General features: G+C 41.1%; 1 protein-coding gene across 1 annotated transcript in view; it reads right to left on the bottom strand.

Moving 5' to 3' along the window:
- LOC130300265 (vomeronasal type-2 receptor 26-like) overlaps positions 1-27,489 on the bottom strand; it is a 50,601-nt gene extending 23,112 nt beyond the window's left edge. Inside the window, exons 1-2 of the mRNA XM_056551528.1 lie at positions 27,158-27,489; positions 25,227-25,518 (exon numbers count right to left, since the gene is read on the bottom strand). Coding sequence (XP_056407503.1) covers positions 25,227-25,518; positions 27,158-27,468 — 603 coding nt within the window. The 5' untranslated portion in view covers positions 27,469-27,489. The remainder of the gene's footprint in view (positions 1-25,226; positions 25,519-27,157) is intronic.
- Between the last annotated feature and the right edge of the window lie 242 nt (positions 27,490-27,731).

Raw genomic sequence — 27,731 nt, forward strand, 5'->3', positions numbered from 1 at the left:
TCTTGGATAGGATGAAAGGGAAGAGGCAGAATGAATTGTAGCAGTATAAGGCAGGACGCAGCAGTAAAGGGGCTGAAAATTTAGCAGGTACCCAGGGAAACGAGGAGCAGCTTACTAGTATTAGCTGAGGTGTTTTTTTCTGCTGAGAAGTTGTGGAGCAGAGGGGAGGAAACCCTGAAAGTTAGCAACACCTATCGGCCTGTCAATCATGGTGGTGGAGAAGTTTACAAGCTGCCCGAGAGTAGGTTGTTTGAACTTTTCCGGTCTTTTGCTACCCTGGGAACACTTCCTTATCTTTTTTGCATATCAGTTAAAAGAGTGATATCTCAGCATTAGAGGGGTCAGAACAAAACCAAGGTATGCACGGATTCAGAGTCATATCGGGAGATTTATCAAAGGATTTAGATTGTTTTTTCCCAGTCTAAAATTGACGCAAAGAAAGTCGCAGTATAAATACGTGCTACTTTTTTGTGACTTTCTGTTTTGAGGGTTTTTAGTACATGATGCATTGTAGGCTATTTTAGATGGTAAAATGCATTGGTGCTGAATTTATCAATAACGGCTTTTCGGCATAAATTTGCATCATGCAAAAGTACGCTGAAATGTCAGACCATACTGAAGTAGGTTTAAATACAGTCTAAATTGTAGATCCCGAAGTCCGTGCGCAGAATTTATCAAGAGCCGTGCGACTTTTGATAAATTAGGCGCATAATTGATCCAGAAAAAAGACAGCTTTGATAAATCCCCCCCAATAATCCATATACAGCCAGGGCCTTAATTAATACACCGAAAATACCTGCTGACAGGTCCACTTTAGGACCTTTCCTACTTCAGAACACAAATAAATACAACTTTGAGATATAAGTTTTTTCTTAATTTAATTTAAGTATTTTTTTCTTCCCTTAACAGCAAGCATTTTGTAAAGAGAAGGCATGTATGGCAGTATGACACCTCAGATCAATTTGTTATTATTGATGCACAAAGGTATTCGAGATCAAGATGCAGGAGTCTTGGCACAGTTTGCAAGTGATAAAACATCTACAAGTGCAATTCGAGTTACTGATCAGGAATTATTAATTGTGTTTAAATTTAGTTTTTCTTATGTATTGGGGGGAGTTTATCAAAACTTTTGTATAGGAAAAGTGGTGCAGTTGCCTATAACAACTAATCAGATTGATTTTTGAATTGAAGATGCAATTTGATCGGTTGCTATGAGCATTATAATCTCCCCAATTATGTTTTAGAAAACATTTTTCTCTATAAATCTTTCTTAAAAGTGCAGTTTAGTTTCTCTACTAAAACCTCTTCACGTGTAGAACTGTCCCATTTTGTAAAAGAAACAGCTTGTTGTATCTATCTATCCTAAACTATATTCTAATCTGATTTACAGAAGCAGCTCTTCCATCAGACCACTTAGGCCGACCAGCGCCTAAGGCCTCCTGCTGGTGGGTGCCTCACTCCAGCCCCCAACTCTTCAAGTATCAGCCCCTATACTGATTTAAGAGATTTACTACATTCAGGCATGTCTACTTCTGCTCAACAGAGAGGTGCGCAGGGGAGGAAGGAGGGGTTACCCATTTTGGTATGTCGGTGCATTTGTGCTTGGCCTCAGTTCCAGCTTCCATTGTATCTGCTGTGGCTGCCGGTGAAAAGAAGATTACTGGGCAGCTGTGTAAATACTGTGCCCTGGCCTATACTATGCCTTACTATCCCCTACCCTGCCATGTACCCCCTATACTTTAGTGTCACTGTGTATATTAACCATGTAGTGTATCTTCACTGTGCACACTATCCCTGTACAGTACAGGGTTAATATGTGCAGTGATATTACAGTACAGGGTCAATATACACAGAGATGTCACAGTACAGGGTTGACATGTACATTGTTGTCACAGTACAGGTATAATTCACACAGTGATGTCACAGTACAGTAATGATACATACAGTTGTGTCACAGTACAGGGATAATACACACAGTCATGTCACAGTGCAGGGATAATACACTATGATGTCACAGTACAAGGATAATGCACACAGTACATGTCAGAGTACAGGAAAAATACACAGTGATGTAGCAATACAGAGATAATACACACAGTGATGTGCCAGCACAGGTTTAATACACACAGTGATGTCACACTACAGGGATATGAATACAATTATGTTATTGTGGAGGGATAATACACACAGTAACGTCAAAGTGCAAGAATAATAAATACAGTGATTATACAGTACAAGAATTATAAATATGGGGATGTCACAGTACAGGGATAATACACACAGTGATTTCACAGTACAGGGATAATACACACAGTGATGTCACAGTACAGGGATAATACACACAGTGACTTCACAGTACGTAGGGCAATACACACGTGGAGTTTGTAAAGACCTGGGCATAGTGCAATAAAAAGAAACCTAAAATGTTTGTCTGGCCAATTTTGCAGTTACAAGTCTTGGCTGGGAGAATTATTTATGGCAGTATGAGCCAGATAGATAAAAAAATAATAATAATGTAACCCCCCCCCCCAAACATATATATGTACACTGTTTAAAAAAATAAAGGGAACACTAAGATAACACATCCTAGATCTGAATAAATGAACTAATCATATTAAATACTTTCGTCTTTACATAGTTGAATGTGCTGACAACAAAATCATACAAAAAATGATCAATGGAAATATCAAATGTATCAACTCATGGTGGTTTGGATATGGAGTCACACTCAAAATCAAAGTGGAAAACCAACTACAGGCTGATCCAACTTTGATGTAATGTCCTTAAAACAAGTCAAAATGAGGCTCAGTAGTGTGTGTGGCCTTAACTTGCCCATATACCTCCCTACATCGCCTGGGCATGCTCCTGATGAGGTGGCGGATGGTCTCCTGAGGGATGTCCTCCCAGACCTGGACTAAAGCCCCTACCAACTCCTGGACAGTATGTGGTGGATGGAGCGAGACGATGTCCCAGATGTGCTCAATCAGATTCAGGTCTGGGGAACAGGCGGGCCAGTCCATAGCATCAATGCCTTCCTCTTGCAGGAACTTCTGACACACTCCAGCCACATGAGGTCTATCATGGGAGGAACCCAGGGCCAACCGAACTAGCATATGGTTTCACAAGGGGTCTGAGGATCTCATATTGGTACCTAATGGCAGTCAGGCTACCTGGGGCAAGCACATGGAAGGCTGTGCGGCCCCCCAAAGAAATGCCATTCCACTCCATGGGTCATTAGTGACCCACCGCCAAACCGGTGGAGAATGCTGGAGGATGTTGCAGGCAGCAGAATGTTCTCCACGGCGTCTCCAGACTCTGTCAAGTCTGTCACATGTGCTCAGTGTGAACCTGCTTTCATCTGTGAAGAGCACAGGGCACCAGTGGCGAATTTGCCAATTTTGGTGTTCTCTGGCAAATTCCAAGCGTACTGCACGGTGTTGGGCAGTAAGCACAACCCCCACATGTGGACGTAGGGCCCTTATACGACTCTCAGGAAGTCTGTTTCTGAATGTTTGAGTGGACACATGCACATTTGTGGCCTGCTGGAGGTCATTTTGAAGGGCTATGGCAGTGCTCCTCCTGCTCCTCCTTGCACAAAGGCGGAGGTAGCAGTCCTGGTGATGGGTTGTTGCCCTCCTATGGCCTCCTCCACGTCTCCTGATGTTTTGGCCTGTCTCCTTGTAGCGCCTTCATGCTCTGGACACTACGCTGACAGACACAGCAAACCTTCTTGCCACAGCTCACATTGATGTGCCATCCTGTAAGAGCTGCACTACCTTAGCCACTTGTGTGCGTTGTGGACTCCGTCTCATGCTATCACTAGAGTGAAAGCACCGACAGCATTCAAAAGTGACCAAAACATCAGCCAGGAAGCATAGGAACTGAGAGGTGGTTTGTGGTCACCACCTGCAGAACCACTCCTTTATTTTGGGTGCCTTGCTAATTGCCTATAATTTCCACCTGTTGTCCGTTCCATTTGCAGAACAGCATGTGAAATTGATTGTCAATAAATGTTGCTTCCTGAGTGGACAGTGTGATTTTACAGAAGTGTCATTGACTTACATTGTGTTGTTTAAGTGTTCCCTTTATTTTTTTGAGCAGTGTACATTTCTATCTACTCCTGGTCCCTAGCTGGTCTTGCCACTGCTCTGGTTATTCTTTCTTCAGCCCCCACCACTCATCTCTTCAACAGGCTTCCTAGCACCGGGGCATCATCTTCCAGCACCTCAGCTAGTAACTGCAGTGGTGTTTCATCTCGGTCAGTGGTTGGCTAAATAGAAAGGTCTTGCTCCTAGTGCTTATCGTGGAAGCTGGTAGATCAGGCAAGTGGTGGGGGACCAGAAGAATAAGAAACACATCTGTGGTGGGATTAGTGGATGAACAGGGGTAGGTAAACATTTTCCCAGGGCCTCAACACTGTATTATCTTATCTACAGCACCTGAATACCCCTTTAACCCCTTAAGGACCAATCATTTTTCTGTTTTTGCACTTTCATTTTTTCCTCCTCACCATTTTAAAATCATAACCCTTTCAATTTTGCACCGAAAAATCCATCTTATGGCTTTTTTTTGTGCACCACCAATTCTACTTTGTAATGAGATCAGTCATTTTACCAAAAAACTCTACGGCGAAACTGGAAAAAAAAAAACATTGTGTTACATAATTGGAGAAAAACACCATTTTGTTAATTTTGTCGGCTTCCGTTTCTACGCAGTAAATTTTTCGGTAAAACTTACACATTATCTTTATTCTGTAAGTCCATACAATTAAATAATACCCTACTTATATAGGTTTGACTTTGTCATACTTCTGGAAAAAATAATAACTGCATGCACCAAAATTAATACATTTAAAATTGTCATCTTCTGACCACTATAACTTTTTAATTTTTCTGCGTACAGGATGGTATGAGGGCTAATTTTTTGCGCCATCATCTGAAGTTTTAATCGGTACCATTTATGTTTTGATCGGATATTTTGATCACTTTTTATTCCTTTTTTATGGTATAAAAAGTGACCAAAATACACTATTTTGGGCTTTGGAATTTTTTTGTGTGTACGCCATTGACCATGCCGTTTAATTAATGATATATTTTTATAGTTTTTACATTTATGCACACGGCAATACAACATATGTTTATTTTTATTATGTTTATTTATTTTTTATATGGAATTTGGGAAAAGGGAGGATTTTAACTTTTAATAAGGAAGGGGTTAATGTGTGTTTTTAAACTTCTTTTATTTTTTTTAACACTTTTAGTCCTCTTAGGGGACTTTTAGGAGGAATCATTTGATTCCTCATACAGATCAATGTGGTTCCATAGAACCACATTGATCTGTGTGCTCTGCGCCCGATTGATAATGCCTGGTCCTGCCAGGCTTTATCATTCTGAGCGCCAGTGCCAGCACAGGACATGAGGTAAGCCCTCCGGCTACCTTCACAGTGGATCGTTCCCCCGCGATCATGTTGTGGGGGGGGGGGGCAATCCACCCCACTGGACCACAAGGGATGGGATAAAGGCACCTTTCAATGCCTCTGTGAACTTTGACAGCGGCGATCTAAAGGTTTAATAGCCGGCCGTGGCAATCGCCGCATGTCGGCTAGTAACACCGGCCCCCAGCTACAAGAATCAGCTGGGAGCCGGCCGGTATGATGCGGGCTCAGGTCGGGAGCCCGCGTCATACCCCGTTAACGGCACATCGACGGGCATAGACGTCCATGGTCGTTAACGATTAATCATCGATTTTACTTTTTTTTTTAAATATTTTTCTCCTTCCAGTTTAAGTTTGTATAAAAATGATGGAATATAGAGATGTTATAATACTCACCCTTTTTTTGTCATCAATAAAAAATTTCAGTTTGTGCAAAGCCTGAGCCATAATATAGACGGCAATATACACTTGGTAAGGAGTTGTGTCTCCAGAAAAATTATATTGTATACTAAGTTTCATCTCCTCAGAACAATGACTATAGGGACGTAGATCTGCTAATGGCATAAGGAAATCCTTTAATTTATTTCCAGTATAGCATTGGAATAAAGTCATCCAAATATCTTCCAGCAATGGATCAGAAGGTTGGCTGGATAACTGAACAATATTAAACATCTCTTTTCCAGTGATATTGTATGTGGGGATTGAGAACACTAAACTACAATTACCAGGAATTACACGTTGTCTGTAAAGTATAAGGTCTGTCGCCAGTGACCATGAACTTGGAAGTATAAGAGTCTTGTTCTTTAGAAAATGAGCTACATTGTATAAAAACCTGATGTAAGTCATACTATAGGAGCCACAGATAATAATAACATCAGTAGATGAAGCGGGTTGGATATATTCATAATTATTGACAGATATAAGAATAGTAAATTCTATACAAATCTGATGAGATGTAAATAGTTTGACCAACGCCTGTAACTCTCGCCGTCCATAGTCATCATTTGATGTGATGATCCCAACCCAATTCCACTGAAATCTCTCCAGTAGCTTTACAAATGCTGAATATTGTATCTTGTCATCAGGTACAGTACGAAAAAAGTTTGGGTAAAGCCTTTTATTACTGAGAAGAGGATCTGTTGCCCCATAACTGATCTAAGATAAAGAAAAAACAGCAGTATCCATACTGTGTCCATAAATGATAAATTATTCACCATCAAAAAGAATGTGACACTTAACAGTACAATAATATGTAAAACAACCAACATAAAACTGAACAAATAAAAATAAAGTTCACTCTAACCAGTAATTCATAACCCCAAGAAATCAACCAATACCGATCAACATTAAATGGCCACTATCGCCAGATATATAACAGTGCTAGGCCTGTGGCACAACTTCACCAGATAAGCACACCTCTTACCTTTACTACCCATTTCTAAATGCTGAAAGGGTAGCTGCACTAGATAGCGTCTTTTTTCTCTTCTTTTTTGACATATACTCTGGATTCAGCTTTACATGGAGCAGAGAGTCATACAAGAGAACCATCATTCATTTATTGTCTAAGGAGCTGCTTCATTATTTTCAATATTTATGCATTAAAGTCACTTTAAAACTAAATCAGATTTCCACCCAAGTTCTCAAAGTAGATAAAGAGGGTAAAATTAGACGAATGAGCCAAAAAATATTTGAACTGGCCATTTATTTATTAAGGAAAATGTCTAATGTCTGTAAGTGGAGAAAGTATGTAAACTTTTGCTATTAGCAGATAAATCAAAGATAAAATTTAAGACTGGAGTTTTCAACCATTGGAATGACCATCAGATATGACCTGTTTTATTTAAAGAACAGGGATTTAGTCTGATCATCACAACACATTTGTGAAAGAGAATAATGGCATAAAATAGATTTCCGAAGACCTTTAGAAGAAGATTTCTTGATGTTCACCTGGTTGGAAAAGTTTACAGAACCCTTTATTAAAAAGGAATTAAAAGAAAAACCCTTTTTTTATTTATCAACTGGCACCGGAAAGTTAAACAGATTTGTAAATTACTTATATTAAAAAATCTTAATCCTTCCAGTATTTATCAGCTGCTGAAGTTTAGTTGTTATTTCTGTCTGACAACAGTGCTCTCTGCTGACAACTCTGCTTGTCTCAGGAACTGTCCAGAGTAGGAGCAAATCCCCATAGCAAACCTCTAATTCTTCGGACAGTTCCTGAGACAAGCAGAGGTTTCAGCAGAGTTTCAGCACTGTTGTCATAAAGAAAAGAACAACTCAAAAGTACTGGAAGAATTAAGATTTTTTTTAATAGAAGTAATTTACAAATCTGTTTAACTTTCTGGAACCAGTTGATATGTTAGAAGGCTAATACATTAGCCTGAATTTGTGGGAGGGGCGGGGATTCCCTATAAGAACCTGCGGCCGTACCTGATCCTCACACCGCTTGTTCTTCACGTGACGAGAGATCAGCTGACACGCTGAGTCAGCTGACCGGAAGCAGTTTCCAGCGGCGGCGTACGGGTAAGTGGCCGGGGCTGGCTGCGTTTCTGCGCAGCCCCCTCTCCGGAGGTAAGCCGGAGTCCGGGGGTGTATCCTTGGCCCGGCTCGGCTCCGGTTTCATTAACAGGGGGACATGCATCCCACAGGGTTAATTTTCTTTTCCCGTGTTCATGCGCGGCAGCGCACAGCGAGTCACCTCTGGCAGCGGGAATTGTGACGGGGGCACGCTGCTGTCATCTGGGGATTTCTTAATGAGACCTCGCTCCCCACGAACCCCTGTGGCAGTACGCATCTAACATGTTTATACATGGGTCGGTACTGTTGCCTCGGGTTTTCCGCCTTGGGGATGGCCCCTGGTTGTTGTATCAGGGGGAAACTCACAGACTTAGCTTTATCCCCTTGACGCCTGTTATTGTTATGAAGAGTCTAAAGTGTGTCAGGATCTGGTGTGTCTCCATATTTTTAGCATATGCATCGCATGAATCAGCCTTGATCTTCATGCGCACGTAGATATGTGGCATTTGGTTATGACTACATTATGTCATTATTGCATAAGGGTTGAAATGCATAATGTTAAATACTCTTAGGTCATGTATTTCCATGCATGTCATTTATTCAGTGCATATGATTGTACAGTTATTCTGTACACATTCCTATAATTTACTCTACATGTACGGTCATAGTTGTTCTGTGCACCCATTCCTATGATTTGCTCTACATGTACGCTCATTTAGTTCTACTATGCACTCGCTCCTATAATTTATTCTACGTATACAGTTGTGATAGCCTGGGGGGTGTAGGGTATGGGGAGTGTAGCTGTGCGGTAATCAAAGGGTGCTTGTTAACCCTTGCTATTCGTGACGCCAGGGTGAAGCTTCCGCTATAAAGCTTTTCCTACCACCGCCCTTCCCAGGAATGATAGGGAGGTAGATGATAATGGGTTTGAGGTAGATAATAATAATGGATTGTCCACAACCGATGAGCTTCTGTAAACAGCGTTAACTTTTACTGAAGATTTTCTGTACACTTCATTAACATAACAGTCTCTTAGCATAACAACCACTTCTTTTGGAGATTGACAATGGTTGGGACTTTAGCATTAAGAGTCTTTTAAGATATTGCGCTGTTCCACTGGATTTAGGGAAATTAGTTGCGGTCCAGTAGACACGCTAGCATTAGCAGGAATTAGAGTAAAACTCACGATTTTAGGTTCTGCTGAGGCCGTAGATTTTGAGGCCTAGCGTGTCTTTGAAAGTTGCGTAGCACACCGTCCTGTTAGTCTGGCATCCATGAGAGCGGTAACCCAAGAGAGCGATAATTGGACGCAGCTCCCTTATATGGGCAGGGGCTGGACTAACGCTAACTGGTCCATACTGATGTCAATCACCATTACAGAGATTTATGGGTAACACATGACCCAAGGACCTCCTAAGGTCCTGCAACATACCATAGAGGTTACTAGCATGGTCACGTGACCGAAGGTCCTGCAACGCCGAACAAGGTAAGTTCTATACATTTCTGTAAAATATAGATATAATTATTAATATATACATTTATTAACATTACAGTTAGACTAAAGGAGAGGCGACTAGGGGCTGTCCCACCTGAGGAACCCTACATGAACGTAGTTACTCTGACTTTGGGGACCTCTACACTAGGTACTGGATGCAATACGGTACCTGGACACCACACAGTCATATACAGTGGGGATCAAAAGTTCGGGCACCCAAGGTAAATTTTGTATTAATATGCATAAAGAAGCCAAGGAAAGATGGAAAAATCTCCAAAAGGCATCAAATTACAGATTAGACATTCTTATAATATGTCAACAAAAGGTAGATTTTATTTCCATCATTTACACTTTCAAAATAACAGAAAACAAAAAAATGGATTTGGGCACCCTGCCGAATTTATAGCTGGCACTTCCCCCTTTGCAAAGCTGAAACCTGCCAGTGTCATGGATTGTTCTCAATCATCATCTGAGAAGACCAGGCGATGTCAATCTCAAAGGTTTTAAATGCCCAGACTCATCTGACCTTGCCCCAACAATCAGGACCATGGGTTCTTCTAAGCAGTTGTCTAGAAATCTGAAACTGAAAATAGGTGACGCTCACAAAGCTGGAGAAGGCTATAATAGATAGCAAAACGTTTTCAGATGTCAATAGCCTCTGTTCGGAATGTAATTAAGAAATGGCAGTCATCATGAACAGTGGAAGTTAAAGCAAGATCTGGAAGACCAAGAAAAATATAAGAGAACAGCTCGCAGGATTGTGAGAAAGACAATTCAAAACCCACGTTTGACTTCACAATCCCTCCAGAAAGATCTGGCAGACACTGGAGTTGTGGTACACTATTCCACTATAAAGAAATCAGAACATATAGACAAGCCTGATGCATTTTGGAACCTCTGTCCAACTGTTAAGCATGGGGTGGATCAATCATGCTTTGGGGTTGTATTGCACCCAGTGGCACAAGTAACATCTCACGAGCAGAAGGAAAAAATGGATTCAATAAAATTTCAGCTAATTTTGGATGCTAACTTGATGCCATCTGTGAAAAAGCTGAAGTTAAAGAGAGGATGGCTTCTACAAATGGATAATGATCCTAAACACACCTCGAAATCTCTGCGGGATTGCATCAAGAGGCGTAAATTGAAAGTTTTGCCATGGCCTTCACAATCTCCTGACCTCAACATAATTGAAAATCTATGGATAGACCTTAAAAGAGCAGTGCGTGACATACAGCCCAGAAATCACAAAGAACTGGAAGACTTTTGTAAGGAAGAATTGGCAAAGATACCTCAAACAAGAATTGAAAGACTCTTGGCTGGCTACAAAAAGCGTTTTCAAGCTGTGATACTTGCGAAAGGAGGCAGTACAAGAAATTAACTCTGCAGGGTGTCCAAACTTTTGCTGACACCATCTTTTTTGTTTTCTGTTATTTTGAAAGTGTAAATGATGGAAATAAAATCTAACTTTTGTTGACATATTATAAGAATGTCTAATCTGTAATTTGATGCTTTTTGGACATTTTCCATCTTTCCTTGGCTTTTTATGCACATTAATACAAATTATTACCTGGGGTGCCCAAACTTTTAATCCCCACTGTAGTTGTTCTGTGCACACGTTCCTATAATTTTTTCCATGCACACGGTCATATACTTGTTCTGTGCACACGTTCCTATAATTTATTCCATGCATACGATCGTATAGTTGTTCTGGGCACACATTTCTATAATTTGTGCTATGCATACGCTCATATGGTTGTTCGTTGCACACGCTCCTATAATTTGTTCTATGCATACGATGATATTCAATGTACATGCTCTTATTTTATGCTGGGTTTACGACACGACCCTCCTGTTGATAGGAAGGGTGTGTCATGTGTTATTGCCATACGTGCATTTGTAGCGTTGGTGCAATGCAGGCGCCTGTAGCATTGGTGCTGCATGGACGTTGGTAGTACTGTACATGCACTCGTAGTATTTGTACGGTTCATACGCTCGTAGCATTTATACTATACATATGCTCGTAGAATTTATACTGTACACACACTTGTAACATTTTTAATGTTCATGCGCTCGTAGCATTTATTCTGTACACACACTTGTAGCATTCATACTATACATATGCTTGTGGTATTTATACAGTACATACGCTCGTAGCATTTATTCTGTACACACCCTCGTAGCATTTATACTGTACTCACGCTCGTAGCTTTTGTACTGCGCTCATGGCATTTATTCTGTGCATGCGCTCATGGCATTTGTGCTGTACACACGCTGGTAGCATTCACACCACACACATGCTCGTACAGCATAAAGAGTGTTGTTCTATGCGTGAGCACGTGGTCATATAATTTACTCCAGGCATGCATATAGTTTTTCCTGTGCATACGTTTATCAAAATTTGTTCGGTGCAGAGGCGCATATAGGTGTTCTGGGCATACACGCATGCACTTGTTTGTGCATATGCGCATATAGTTGTCCTGTGTATAGGGTCATCAAGTTTGTTTGCTACAGTCGTTCATAGCCTGTCACACGCCATAGTTTCCATTCATCTGCACATAGTTTGTTCTGTAGTTTGTGTGTGTATACACAGATATAGTTATTTCAGTCTATAAGCTCAGTGTGTTTCAGAGCATATACTCATACAAGTTTGTCCTGAGCATGTTCATCCAGTTGGTTCCGTACATACAAGCATATAATTGTTTTCTGCATGTTCACTTAGTTCGTTTTGTGCATACGGGCATATAGTTTGTTCCGTGTATACAGTCATAGAGTTATTCTGTGCATACGCGCACATAGTGTGTTCGACATACGCTCACTTAGTTCTGTGCATATAGTTTGTTCTCGGCATACGCTCACTTAGTTCTATCCATACGAGCACATAGTTTGTTCTCGGCATATGATCACGTAGTCAGCCCTAGGCATATGCACATTGTTTGTTCTCGGCATGCGCTGACTTAGTTAGTCCATGCATAAGCGCATATAGTTGGTTCTGTGTATATGCTTATATAGTTGTCAGGTGCTCATGCTCATATAGTCTTGTGCATACACTCACTTAGTCTGCTCTAGAGACAGGCTCATGTAACTGGTTTATGCATGCAGTCATAGTTTGCTTGGATAGATGCTCACTTAGTTTGTTCAATGCTTATGCAAATCAGCTTATAGTTGTTCTGGGCATATGTTTTTATAGTTTGTGCATCTACTAATTTAGTTGGTCGCTCAGTGCTTACACTCATACAGTTTCATGCTCACACTCACATAGTCTGTTCTGCACTTGTTGGTTCTAGGCATACAGTCTTTTTGTTTTGGCCATTCATTCATAGTTTATGTTGTGCATTTGTTCATAGTTTGTTCTGGCCTCACGTGCATTTAAGTCGTTTGGTCACACACACTCATGGTTTATCCGGGCCATACTACTATATAGTTATTCAGGCAATACAGTCATATAGTTTTTCTGCGTATACGTATATATTCAGTCGTTCTGGCCATACGCTCATATTGTGAGGCCTGTACACACTGGGCTTATGCTTTATAGTCTGCTCTGACCACACGCTCAGACGGTTTATTTTGTGTGTATGTCAATAGATCCCAGTCTTACGCGTGCGTGGAGCATTAGTGTAAGGTGGGTTATAAACTTGTGTCTCGCTTCAGATCAGTGCTTTATAGATATTGTCAGGGCCAGTTTTAGGCTTAGCGTGGCCCTAGACAAAATCAAAAGTGGTGCCCCAAAAGTCATAATAGTGCGCTAACCAGATTTGTACATTTTTGATCACTTTAAATACCATAAAAAATATCTAAAAAGCCATTGAAAAGTCCCATTAAAACAAAAATTGTACCGATAAAAACTACAAATCAAAGCGCAAAAAATGACCCTCATACATCCCCATATACAGAAAAATAAAAGTTATAGTGATCAGAATAGTACAATTTTAAATTTTTGTATTGTTCCCCCACATTAGGTTGGCTGTATAGTCCTCCCCCACATTAGGTTGGCATTATATATCCCCCACTTTAGGTTGGCTGTATAGTTCCCCCCACATTAGGTTCGTAGTAAAGTTCCCCCACATTAGGTTGGCAGTACAGTTCCCCCACATTAAGGGTGCAGTACAGTTACCCCCACATTAGGTGTGCAGTACAGTTCCCCCACATTAGGTGTGCAGTACAGTTCCCCCACATTAGGTGTGCAGTACAGTTCCCCCCACATTAGGTGCAGTACAGTTCCCCCCACATTAGGTGCAGTACAGTTCCCCCACATTAGGTGCAATACAGTTCCACCCACATTAGGGGAAGTACAGTTCCCCCACATTAGGTGCAGTACAGTTCCCTCACATTAGGTGCAGTACAGTTCCCCCACATTAGGTGCAGTACAGTTCCTCCCACAATAAGGGAAGTACAGTTCCCCCACATTAGGTGCAGTACAGTTCCCCCACATTATGTGCTGTACAGTTGCCCCACATTAGGTGCAGTATAGTTCCCCCACATTAGGTGTGCAGTACAGTTCCCCCCTTATTAGGTGTAGTACAGTTCCCCCCACATTAGGTGCAATACAGTTCCCCCCACATTAGGTGCAATACAGTTCCCCCCACATTAGGTGCAATACAGTTCCCCCACATTAGGTGCAGTACAGTTCCCACACATTAGGTGCAGTACAATTCCCCCACATTAGGTGCAATACTTTTGCCCCACATTAGGTGCAGTACAGTTGCCCCACATTAGGTGTAGTATAGTTCCCCCACATTAGGTGCAGTATAGTTCCCCACATTAGGTGCAGTATTGTTCCCCCACATTAGGTGCAGTATAGTTCCCCACATTAGGTGCAGTATAGTTCCCCCACATTAGGTGCAGTATAGTTCCCTCACATTAGGTGCAGTATAGTTCCCTCATATTAGGTGCAGTATAGTTCCCCATAGTAGGTGCAGTATATTTCCCCCACATTAGGTGCAGTATAGCTCCCCACATTAGGTGCAGTATAGTTCCCCATATTAGGTGCAGTATAGATCCCCCACATTAGATGCAGTATAGCTCCCCACATTAGGTGCAGTACAGTTCCCCCACATTAGGTGCAGTATATTTCCCCATATTAGGCGCGGTATAGTTCCCCCACATTAGGTGCAGTATAGCTCCCCACATTAGGCACAGTACAGTCCCCCCACATTAGGTTCAGTATAGTTACCCACATTAGGTGCAGTATAGTTCTCCCTCAATAGGTGCAGTATGGTCCCCCCACATTAGGTGCAGTACAGTTCCCCCACATTAGTTGCAGTATAGCTCCCCACATTAGGTGCAGTATAGTTCCCCACATTAGGTGCAGTATAGTTCCCCACATTAGGTGCAGTATAGTTCCCCACATTAGGTGCAGTATAGTTCCCCACATTAGGTGCAGTATAGTTCTCCCGCAATAGGTGCAGTATAGTTCCCCCACATTAGGTGCAGTACAGTTCCCCCACATTAGTTGCAGTATAGCTCCCCACATTAGGTGCAGTATAGTTCCCCACATTAGGTGCAGTATAGTTCCCCACATTAGGTGCAGTATAGTTCCCCACATTAGGTGCAGTATAGTTCCCCACATTAGGTGCAGTATAGTTCCCCCACATTAGGTGCAGTATAGTTCCCCCACATTAGGTGCAGTATAGTTCTCTACATTAGATGCAGTATATTTCCCTCCCAGACATACAGCCTTCAGCCATATACAGTGTATGGCTGGAGGCTGTATGTCTGTGTACTGCCCCACTTCAGTGTTCTGACCACCGGTCCTCAAGTCCGGGGTCACGATCTACTGCTATGGCCTATAGACCTTAGCTCCCCACATTAGGTGCAGTATAGTTCCCCACATTAGGTGCAGTATAGTTCCCCACATTAGGTGCAGTACAGTTCCCCCACATTAGTTGCAGTATAGCTCCCCACATTAGGTGCAGTATAGTTCCCCACATTAGGTGCAGTATAGTTCCCCACATTAGGTGCAGTATAGTTCCCCACATTAGGTGCAGTGTAGTTCCCCACATTAGGTGCAGTATAGTTCCCCACATTAGGTGCAGTATAGTTCCCCCACATTAGGTGCAGTATAGTTCCCCCACATTAGGTGCAGTATAGTTCTCTACATTAGGTGCAGTATATTTCCCTCCCAGACATACAGCCTTCAGCCATATACAGTGTATGGCTGGAGGCTGTATGTCTGTGTACTGCCCCACTTCAGTGTTCTGACCACCGGTCCTCAAGTCCGGGGTCACGATCTACTGCTATGGCCTATAGACCATAGCAGTAGGTCCCGGGACCGGAGGACCGGTGGTCAGAACACCTAAGAGGACGTGCTGCCAGCTGGTCCTGGTGACTTACCATTCCGGGCGGTGCGCGTCCTCCTCACAGCTCTGCTCGGCTCCTCCTCCACGGGACGTCAGTGACGGGGGCCCCCTCCGGGCTGCTCAGTGGCGGCCGTGGATCCCCCCTGGCTTGATTAGGCCTATGCTGAGCAGCTGGCAGGGGGCCCCCTGGGGGCTGGTTTGCCCCTGGTTTGGCCCACCCTAACGCCGGCCCTGGATAATGTACAGTGGGTCAGACATTGAATATATAATTTATGTGTATTGACACACATCAGTGCATCATGCTTTGCAACATAGTTTGTATTGGGCATATGTGTGGATAAGTTGTTCTGTGTATATGCTTATATAAGTATGCTCAGTGCATACGCTCGCTCATGCAGTTCATACTAGCCATACGTTTACATAGTTTGTTCAGTGCATGCGCTCATAGTTTGTTCTGTACATGCGCCCATATAGTTTGGTCTGTGTATACGGTCGTGGTGTTTGTTTGAGCATGCAGTTCGTGATGTGCATGTGGTCTTGATGATTATGCCGGGCCCACGTTCCTGTTGTCATGTTCTGCATATGTGTCAAGGAGTTATGCTAGATGTTTATAGTGTTCATGTTCAGTATACATTCATAGGTTCATTCAGTATATATGTTTCAGGACATTTCTCCATGTTATGGTGTTTAGACCGTACACTCATGTCTGACACTGTGTAGATTTTTTATAGCATTGTGTTAATCTGTGCACGGACAATTCGGTGGGTCAACATGTTGGTTACATTTGGATCGGGCATACGAGAATATAGCTTGGTTTCGGTTTTACTTGTCTCATCTACAGGTCAATCACAATTATGACCTGTCTCAGCTTCGGTTTGGCTTCAATACTATTAGTCATATATATTGGTTGAGGCTTTTTAATTCGGCCAGACCAGTCACGTCTACAGGTCAGTCCAGGTAAAACCTGACACGGCTTCAGGTTGGCGACAATGTCTTCTTATATGTTGTGTTTATTCAGTTGTTGGGTTATGCTACAAGGATATAGTTTTATGCTTCCGTGGAGAATTGTCACGTCTATAGGTCAATCAAGGTTATGACCTTTTTCGGCTTTAGGTTGACGGTCATACTATTAGTTACATATTTGGTTGAGTCTTCATTATTCAGGCAGACCTGTCACGACTACAGGTCACTTCAGTTACAACCTGACACGGCTTCAGGTTAGCGACATCGTCATCTTAGGTTTTCATATCATATGTTTTCTTAGCATTTGGGTTGTGTGTACAAGGACATAGCTTGGCTCTGTTGAGGTTTTTCGTTTGTCTCGGCTTTACGTTGACGATGATGGTAATAATATATGTTTTGAGTTGCGTGGTCATGCCTGCCGCATAAGTGGTTTCATTGCCTCCACTTCCACTGGTCAGTTACAGTTTCAACCTAGCACGGTTTTAGGTTGATGACTAGGTAGTTACTTGTGTATACATGTTTAGCACTTGGGGTTGTGCACAGGGGCATGGTTTGTTTCTGTTGAGACTTCTTCACGTCTACTGGTCACAGAGAGCCTCCAACACGCAGACAGTGTATATCACAGCCTGGAATACTGACATGAAATATTACAATACAGACCCAGAGGATATCCCACATACCATTTCATTCCTACTTGCATTCATCGGGTTTTGCCACACTTCACTGCATTTAGATCATAATACTATCTAAGTATATTTGTCAGGCATCCAGTATTATATCACGTTGTCCGGCCCTGACAAGGCATTTTTGTTTGCGTCTCATGGCAGCAATGCTGCTCTGTAGAGCATTTATAAAGGGAGGTGTGTAAGCCCTCTAGCCGTCAGCCCCTGACAGCTGGCCTGGTTAGACGGTTAGCAGACACTACATAATTCCCGAGTTGGATATCAGGGCTGCTTACGTTAAAGGCCGCTCTTTTCTTTTTAGTTAGTATGGTTAGTATGGTTTCCTAGGGCCTGGGGAATTCACATGCAGGTGCATGGTCAAAATTACATCAGGTTTGTGGGGATGCCAATAATCACGCATTGAAATGGTATAGCAGCAAATGTCTTTGCCCGCTCTGGTTGTTTCATACGGTATTTTCCTATGTCCTACAAGTGGTGCCCGGTTGGAGAGTTGCAATCTTTACTTTCGCATGTAAAGGATCCAAAGGGGGTCAGCCGCTGTGGTTGTTTAGTGCTGTGGCACTCACTACTACGTCATTTTACAATCATGTGCATATTCGCATTAAATCCTTAGGTGGTGGTCTGTCAGATACAGTGGGGATCAAAAGGTTGGGCACCCCAGGTAATAATTTGTATTAATGTGCATAAAGAAGCCAAGGAAAGATGGAAAATCTCCAAAAAGCCTCAAATTACAGATTAGACATTCTTATAATATGTCAACAAAAGTTAGATTTTATTTCCATCATTTATACTTTCAAAATGACAGAAAACAAAAAAATGGCATCTGCAAAAGAAAGGGAAAATTATATTGCATCACTGTGGACAAACAGCAGTAGGTACACTGGTATGTACTCAAGGGACAGATGCCCTGTCCTATCTGTGTTGGTCACAGCTTAGAGTCCCTCACAGAGATCTTCACCTAACACCTGCTATCTCTAAACTGGCTGCTGAAGCTATGTGCATAGGTTTTTATAGTGACTCTAACATCACTACTGTACTGCCTGCTATTTGAATGGGAAAGCTGTTTAACCGCTTAACGACACAGGACGTAAATGTACGTCCTGGTGAGCTGGTACATTTACGTCCTATGCATAACCGCGAGCATCGGAGCGATGCTCGTGTCATGCGCGGCAGGTCCCTGCTGCTGATGGCAGCCAGGAACCTGCCCGTAATGGAGGACATCCCCTCAGATGCTGTGATCAATACAGATCACGGCATCTGCTGCAGTCAGCAGCACTGCCGCGGTGATCCAATTATCCAGCATGGCGGCCGGAGGTCCCCTCACCTTGCTCCAGCCATCTCCCGGGTCTGACCAGAGCAGAAGATGACCGATAATGCTAATCAGTGCTATGTCCTTTGCATAGCACTGAACAGTATCAGCAATCGAATGATTGCTATAAATAGTCCCCTATGGGGACTATTAAAGTGTAAAAATAAAAGTAAAAAAAAAAATTGAACCCCCCCCCCAATAAAAACGTCAATTGTCCAATTTTCCCTATTTCACCCCCAAAAAGTGTAAACAAATATATTTTATATACATATTTGGTATCGCTGCGTGCGTAAATATACCAACTATTAAAATAAAATGTAAATTATACTGTATGGTGAATGGCGTGAACGTAAAAAAAAAAAAAAAAAGTCCAAATTAGCTGCTTTTTTTTTATAACATATTATTCCAAAAATTTTTTTATAAAAAAAGTATTAAATGTTTTATATAAGCAACTATGGTATCAATAAAAAGTACAGATCACAGTGCAAAAAATGAGCCCTCATACCGCCGCTTATACGGAAAAATGAAAAAGTTATAGGTCTTCAAAATAGGGGGATGTTAAACTTACTAATTTGGTTAAACAGTTTGCGATTGTTTTTAAGCACAACAGTAATAGAAAAGTTTATTATAATTGGTATCATTTTAATCGTATTGACCCAAAGAATAAAGAACACTTCATTTTTACCGTATATTGTACGGCGTGAAAACAAAACCTTCCAAAATTTGCTAAATTGCGGTCTTCTTTTTAATTTCCCCTCACAAATAGTATTTTTTTGTTTGCGCCATACATTTTATGGTAAAGTGAGAGATGGAATTACAACGGAAAACTGGTCAAGCAAAAAACAAGCCCTCATACTAGTCTGTGGATCAAAATGTAAAAGAGTTATGATTTTTTGAAGGCGAGGAGGAAAAAACGAAATCGTAAAAATAAAATTGTCTGAGTCTTTAAGGCCCAAATGGGCTGAGTCCTTAAAGGGTTAAATGGGATTCCCTGAAGTCATGTGATCCTTTCAATTTAACATTTAAAGCAATGAGTATAGATTGTTTCATTTAAATATTAAAATGGAAGGATAACATAAAGGGGTACTCCAGTGAAATTTTTATTTTCATATCAACTGGCTCCAGAAAGTTAAACAAATTAGTAAATTAGGTCTGTTAACAAATCTTAATCCTTCCTGTACTTATCAGCTGCTGTATACTGGAGAGGAAGTTGAGTTGAACTTTTCTGTCTGACCACAGTACTCTCTGCTGACACCTCTGTCAGGAACCGCTCCTGCTCTGGAAAGTTCTTGATATGGACAGAGGTGTCAGCAGAGAGAACTGTGATTAGACTGCAAAAAACAACTCCACGTCCTCTGTAGTATACAGCAGCTGATGGAAGGGACTGGAAAGGTTAAGGTTTTTTATATAAATAATTTATACCCTTTCAAATAGTACCCTTTCAAATGCTGGTAATCCCTGGTGTCTACTGGTCCCTTCAGCACTCCCTTAATGTATTTGCAGGGTGCAGATAGGTTTCTGGGGAAGCCTGAGGCCTTACATGTCCCTTTGTGTCTTCCATGGCCTTTGACAGGCTGTAGCAATTGAGCACCGAGAGCATAGATCAATGTAATGCAATAGCATTACATTTATCTATATAAGCCAATGATAGCTTTTGATAGGCCGCTAGGAGGGCCAGAAATGTGTAAAAAAAAAGTGACAAAAATGTTTTGAAAAAGTAAAAAGAAAATATACAGGGTGGGCCATTTACATAGATACACCTTAATACAATGGGAATGGTTGGTGATATTAACTTCCTGTTTGTGGCACATTAGTATATGTGAGGGGGGAAACTTTTCAAGATGGATGGTGACCATGGCGGACATTTTTAAGTCGGCCATTTTGAATCCAACTTTTGTTTTTTCAATGGGAAGAGGGTCATGTGACACATCAAACTTATTGGGAATTTCATAAGAAAAACAATGCAGTGCTTGGCTTTAATGTAACTTTATTCTTTCATGAGTTATTTACATGTTTATGACCACTTATAAAATGTGTTCAATGTGCTGCCCATTGTGTTGGATTGTCAATGCAACCCTCTTCTCTATATACTGCTATATACTACTATATACACCACAGGAGAAATGCAAACACAGGCTTCCAGTATGCGTATACACTGCTATATACTACTATATACTCTGCAGGAGAAAAGCTAGCACAGGCTTCCATTATCCGTAGTTTCAGGTGCTGCAGAATGGGCAAAACAAAAATTGGAACAGGACCTTCAGTTTACGCAGAAGATTTTGTTCAGTAATGAGGAAAACTTTTATGTGAATGGTGAAGTTAACAAACAAAACCACAGCTATTGGTCTGACACTAACCCACATTGAATAGATCCCTCCAAGAATGTTGGAACACAAAAATTGATGGTATGGTGTGGTATATGGGGTACAAAGATAGTGGGGCCATTCTTCATCAATGGAAACCTCAAGGCCACTGGATAAGCAAAATTGCTACATGATGATGTGTTTCCCTCTTTATGCACTGAACCTGCCACTTTCCCTGAGTTTTTCCAGCAAGATGGTGACCACCACATTATGGGTGTCAGGTCCGAGCATTCCTAGAGGAACAGTTTCCTGGGAAAGTGGATTGGTCATCGTGGGCCAGTTGAATGGCCCCCTAGGTCTCCCGATCTGACCCCCTTAAACTTTTATCTTTGGGGTCATCTGAAGGCAATTGTCTATGCTGTGAAGATACGAGATGTGCAGCACCTGAAACTACGGATACTGGAAGCCTGTGCTAGCCTTTCTCCTGCAGTGTATATAGTAGTATATAGCAGTGTATACGGATACTGGAAGCCTGTGCTAGCCTTTCTCCTGCGGTGTATATAGTAGTATATAGCAGTGTATAAGGATACTGGAAGCCTGTGCTAGCATTTCTCCTGCAGTGTTTCTATCAGTGTGTGAAGAGTGGGAGAAGAGGGTTGCATTGACAATCCAACACAATGGGCAGCACATTGAACACATTTTATAAGTGGTCAGAAACTTGAAAATAACTCATGAAAGAATAAGGTTACGTTAAAACCAAGCACATCATTGTTTTTCTTGTGAAATTCCCATTATGTTTGATGTGTCACATGACCCTCTTCCTGTTGAAAATGCACACTTCAAAATGGCCACCATGGTCACCACCCATCTTGAAAAGTTTCCCCCCTCACATATACTAATGTGCCACAAACAGGAAGTTAATATCACCAACCATTCCCATTTTATTAAGGTGTATCCATATAAATGGCCCACCCTGTATATACGTAATAGGTATCACCACATATGTAATTGTCCGAACTATTAATTTATTACATTCTTGATTCCGCACAGCCAATGGCATAAACTCAAATAAAATCCAACCAAAATTGCAAATACATTTTTATTACATTACATTCCAGAAATATATATATATATATATATATATATATATATATATATATATATACACATATATATATATATATATATATATATATATATATATATATATATATATAACCTTAAAAACACTTAACGGGACATGCGCCATAAATGTATAGTACTGCTGGGCATGCTGGAATTTGCAGTTTTGCAAAATCTGGAGGGCCACAGTTTAGAGATCAATGTGCAGTGGTCTCTAAACTTTGGCCCTCCAGATCTTGCATAACTACAACTCCCATCATGCACGAAAAGCAAATGGCTGTCTGGGCAGGCTAGGAGGGAGTTGTGGTTGTGTGCCTCCAGCTGTTGCATAACTACAAATCCCAACATGCCCCTAGTTTTGCAACAGCTGGAGGAACACTGGTTGGAAAACACTAAGTTAGGTTCTGTTTTCTAACTCGGTGTCTCCCCACCAGGGTGCCTCTAGCTGTGGCAGAACTACAACTCTCAGCATGTATCGTCTGTCATTGTCAAGCACATTGGTGCTGAAACTAAGTTAGTCTGTTACCTATTTCAGTGTTTCCTAGCTAATGTGCCTACAGCTGTTGCATAACTACAACTCCCAGCATGTAGGATCTGTCAGTGGAGAAAACAGTGGATGCCCCCAAATGTGACCACATTTCGTAAACTACACTCCTCAAGAAATGTAACAAGTGGTGCAGTGAGCATTTACACCCCACAGATGTTTGACAAATTTGCGTTAACCCCTTAACGACGCAGGACGTATATTTACGTCTTGCGCCGGTTCCCGCGATATGAAGCGGGATCGCTCCGCGATCCCGCATCATATCGCGTCGGTCTCGGCGCTCATCAACGGCCGTGACCTGCGGCTAATACCACACATCGCCGATCGCGGCGATGTGCGGTATTAACCCTTTAGAAGCGGCGGTCAAAGCTGAACGCCGCTTCTAAAGTGAAAGTGAAAGTGACCAGGCTGCTCAGTCTGGCTGTTCGGGACCGCCGCGGTGAAATCGCGGCGTCCCGAACAGCTTACAGGACACCAGGAGGGCCCTTACCTGCCTCCTCGGTGTCCGATCGGTGAATGACCTCTCTGTGCCTGAGATCCAGGCAGGAGCAGTCAAGCGCCAATAATACTGATCACAGGCGTGTTGATACACGCCAGTGATCTGTGAAAGAGATCAGTGTGTGCAGTGTTATAGGTCCCTATGGGACCTATAACACTGCAAAAAAAAAGTTAAAAAAAGTGTTAATAAAGGTCATTTAACCCCTTCCCTAATAAAAGTTTGAATCACCCCCCTTTTCCCATAAAAAAAATAAAACAGTGTAAATAAAAATATACATATGTGGTATCGCCGCGTGCGTAAATGTCCGAACTATAAAAAAATATCATTAATTAAACCGCACGGTCAATGGCGTACGCGCAAAAAAATTCAAAAATCAAAAAAAGCGCTTTTTTGGTCACTTTTTATACCATTAAAAAATGAATAAAAAGTGATCAAAAAGTCCGATCAAAACAAAAATCATACCGATAAAAACTTCAGATCATGGTGCAAAAAATGAGTCCTCATACCACCCTTTACGTGGAAAAATAAAAAAGTTATAGGGGTCAGAAGATGACATTTTTAAACGTATAAATTTTCCTGCATGTAGTTATGATTTTTTCCAGAAGTGCGACAAAATCAAACCTATATAAGTAGGGTATCATTTTAACCGTATGGACCTACAGAATAATGATAAGGTGTCATTTTTACAGAAATATGCATTGCGTAGAAACGGAAGCCCCCAAAAGTTACAAAATGGCGTTTTTTCTTCGATTTTGTCGCACAATGATTTTTTTTTCCGTTTTGCCATGCATTTTTGGGTAAAATGACTAATGTCACTGCAAATTAGAATTGGCAACGCAAAAAATAAGCCATAATATGGGTTTTTAGGTGGAAAATTGAAAGGGTTATGATTTTTAAAAGGTAAGTAGGAAAAAACGAAAGTGCAAAAACTGAAAAACCCTGAGTCCTTAAGGGGTTAAAGCTCGACGTGAAAATGGTAAATAAATTTTTTTTCACTAAAATGTTGGTGTAACCCCCAATTTTTTTTATTTCCACAAGAGGTAATAGGAGAAAAGGCCCCCAAAATATTTAACACCTTGTTAGTGTAAAAAAGATTTAGATTTTTCTCCTCCACTTTGCTGCTATTCCAGTGAAACATCTAAAGGGTTAAAAAAACTTTCTGAATGTCATATTGAATACTTTTAGGGCTGCAGTTATCATACTGGGGTTCATTATGGGGTATTTCCAACATAAAGACCCTCAAATTCAGTTCAGAACTCAACTGGAATTGAAAAAATCTGATTTTGAAATTTCCATGAACAATTGGAAAACTGCTGCTATACTTTAAAGCCCTCTAATGTAAAAACATGTGAACTTTATGATGCCAACCTAAAGTAGACATATTGTATATGTGAATCAATATATCATTTATTTGGCATGTCTGTTTTCCTTACAAGCAGAGATTTTTAAATTTAGAAAAATGAAAAATATTCACATTTTTCATGACATTTTGGAATGTTTCACCAAGAAATGAGCTTCGGACAAAATGGGCTTCGTCCTTAAGAGGTTAAAGAATAAGGAGAACATGTCAATTTTACCTTTATTTGCACTTTGTAAATATGAAACCCCCAAAAAGTAGAAAAATTGCTTTTTTTATTTATTCCCCCACACATATAATATTATTTTTTGGTTGCAGCAAACTGTTTATGGTATGTTATGGCTCTTTAAGGGCCAGGAGGAAAAAACAAAAATGCAAAAATGAAAATTAACTGTGTCCTTAAGGGGTTTATTGGGCAGACTAGATGGGCCAAATGGTTCTTATCTGCTAACACATTCTATGTTTAATGTGGACAAGACAGACTTACCAATTGTCAGATTATCTCACCACGTAAACTACCTCAGATAGACATAAGATGTGTATCAATAATAAGTTACAAGTTGTAAATGGATTCCAAAGAAGCCTAAGTAAATCGGGAAGGCTTAGGAAACTATTCGCGGAGGTGAACGACCATGAACCACATAGTATTTAGATACAGAGACAGTATGTACATTTTTACACTTAGATACTTTCTTTACTCACCTGTGTATATCCATATAAGCTTAACAGCTGGGCCATAGGGAGAGTAGTACCAGACTGTAAATCCCCAATAAAACCGACCACTGCATCATTCTCCATACAGGAATAGTTTGGAGCTGTCACTGTGTGTCCAGACAGTATCTGCAGAACATCTTTTATAACTTTATTCTCATTTCCACAAGAGTCATATATGTGATATCCCAGGGTGACATTGGGAAGGATTTCTGAACTATTGTTAATTTCTTCCATAGCAAATAGAAAAGCCCTCAGATGTGTATATTCTCTCGGGTGAGCACTATGGAACAATACAAGACAACTGTGTTACTAGATACATACAGCAGCAATTGTGTTATAAGAAGGAAGAATAAACTATAGGGAGGAAATTTGTTATTTGAGCAAGAGAGTAAATCTATATGATAAAAAAACAGCAGAAGAACTCATAACCTTGGTCTAATCTGCTGTTAGAAAACTCTTCCGCCCTTGTAAAGCTTTGTATGACACCAAGCAACAAACTGAAAGAATACTCCGCCCCTAGACTTCTGATGGGGACCCCCACGTTCTCAGTAGCGGCACCCCGCTGTCATCACAGCACAGAGGAAAATCTCTGCGTGATGATGGGGCGATACAGGGGCCGGAGCATCAAAACGTCACGGCTCCGGTCCCTCGTGCCATCACGTCCCACCCCAATATAAGCCTATAGGAGGGGGCGTGATGGCCATCATGCCCCCACCCATAGACTTAGATTAAGGGGGCGAAATGTGACGTGACGTCAGGAGGGGCCGGAGCCGTGACATCACGGTGCTCCGGCCCCTGTACCGCCCCGTCATCACACACGAGATTTTCCTCTGTGCTGTGATGATGGTGGAGTGTGAAAGCGGCGCGACCCCCGCGGTCAGACATCTTATCCCCTATCCTTTGGATAGGGGATAAGATGTCTAGGGGCGGAGTACCCCTTTAAACCAGTAATCTCCAGGATCTCCACTGAAGTGTAGACACATTAAAAGTCATGAAAGAAACTGACTCTATCATTCTCTTAAGCTCTCTGTGTGATTCAAGCTTGTCTAAGGCAGAAATGGTGACATTTTGGCAGTGATTTAAACAATATGATAAAACCTGCATTTTATATAAAGAAAGATAAACATATGAAGCCATTTCTTATGATATATTCGGTTAGTTCCTTTTTGAATCATAATGAAAAAAGAAATCGAATGGCTCTGATCAAAAGTTGCTCTCTCATGGATGCACATAGCAGACGAGAGACTGAGTCATGGGGAGCAGAAAAGAACAGTCAAAAGATCAGTATACAAGATAATGGAACTTTACAACAATGGAAAAATATATAACATGGTTTTCAAATCCTTGAAAATGCCAGTAAGAACTGTTTTATACCTTATGAACAAGTGTAAAATCCAGAGATCTCTTGATACCAAGCCAAGGTCAGTAGACCAAGCCAAAGTCAGATTTTAGCCACATCTGCCAGAAGAAATGTTTTGGATACAAAGAAAAACCCACAGGAGAAATTTATGGACAGACACCCACAATTAAAAAAAACAACCCATTCACATAGACAAATGTGTACCTGAACAAGAAACTTTAAAAACAATAAAAATTATGCCCAAACTGGTGCATCAGACTACAGAGTTTAAAGATGAATATGAGTCATGATTAGTACCCACCATATATGACCATGCTAATCAGCAACACACGGAGCCCAGCACGTTTCTCTACTATCCACACAGCTTCATCATCACCCCTGACAATTACCCCTGACACACAGTAGATCCATTTTGGAGACAGATTAGTAGCAGCATAAAATACACATAGATGATAGTTATCAGATGTGTAGAAGAGTGATTGTCCACTAGAAATAGTGTATTGTATTATTCTTTTTTATACTATAGCTCTTTATTTTATATATACTGATTTCTACTTACCCTATACACATCCGGTTATAGAAAGTTCTTCCTTTCTTCTTCCACAGTTTCACCCATGAATGTACAGTGAAGATCCCTCCGATAATGATATCTCCTTCCTGAGAATATTTGTAGTCGAATGTATAGTTCTTCATTGTAAGATGACATTGAGCTGCAGTATCCTGGATCTCAGAGATGCAGAAGGTCACACAGAGAACAGATAATAATAACAACATGTTTAGTACAAGACAACAGGAGATGTATACAGTGTGCACCCTCCGATGTCCCAGCAGATGTATCAGGACCAACAGCACAGACACACAAGGATTCATTCATCTCTACTGCAGAGGTTGTAGCAGGGAGAGGTTTATATAACCAGATTCAATGAATTTAACCTTAAAATAAATAAAATACAGATCATTGATACAAATCATAACATCAAAAGAAAAAAGTCACAACCACTTGGGAGCACCGAGCACTGAACTAGTGCAGCTAGGATTTACATTTTAAATAGACCAATTCCTATCTGATTTAATACATAAAAAGTAACCTTAAAATAATATGATCAAACTTTAAATTAAAATATCACAAATAG

This window comes from Hyla sarda, chromosome 1 (assembly GCF_029499605.1).
Source record: "Hyla sarda isolate aHylSar1 chromosome 1, aHylSar1.hap1, whole genome shotgun sequence".
NCBI lineage: Eukaryota > Metazoa > Chordata > Amphibia > Anura > Hylidae > Hyla > Hyla sarda.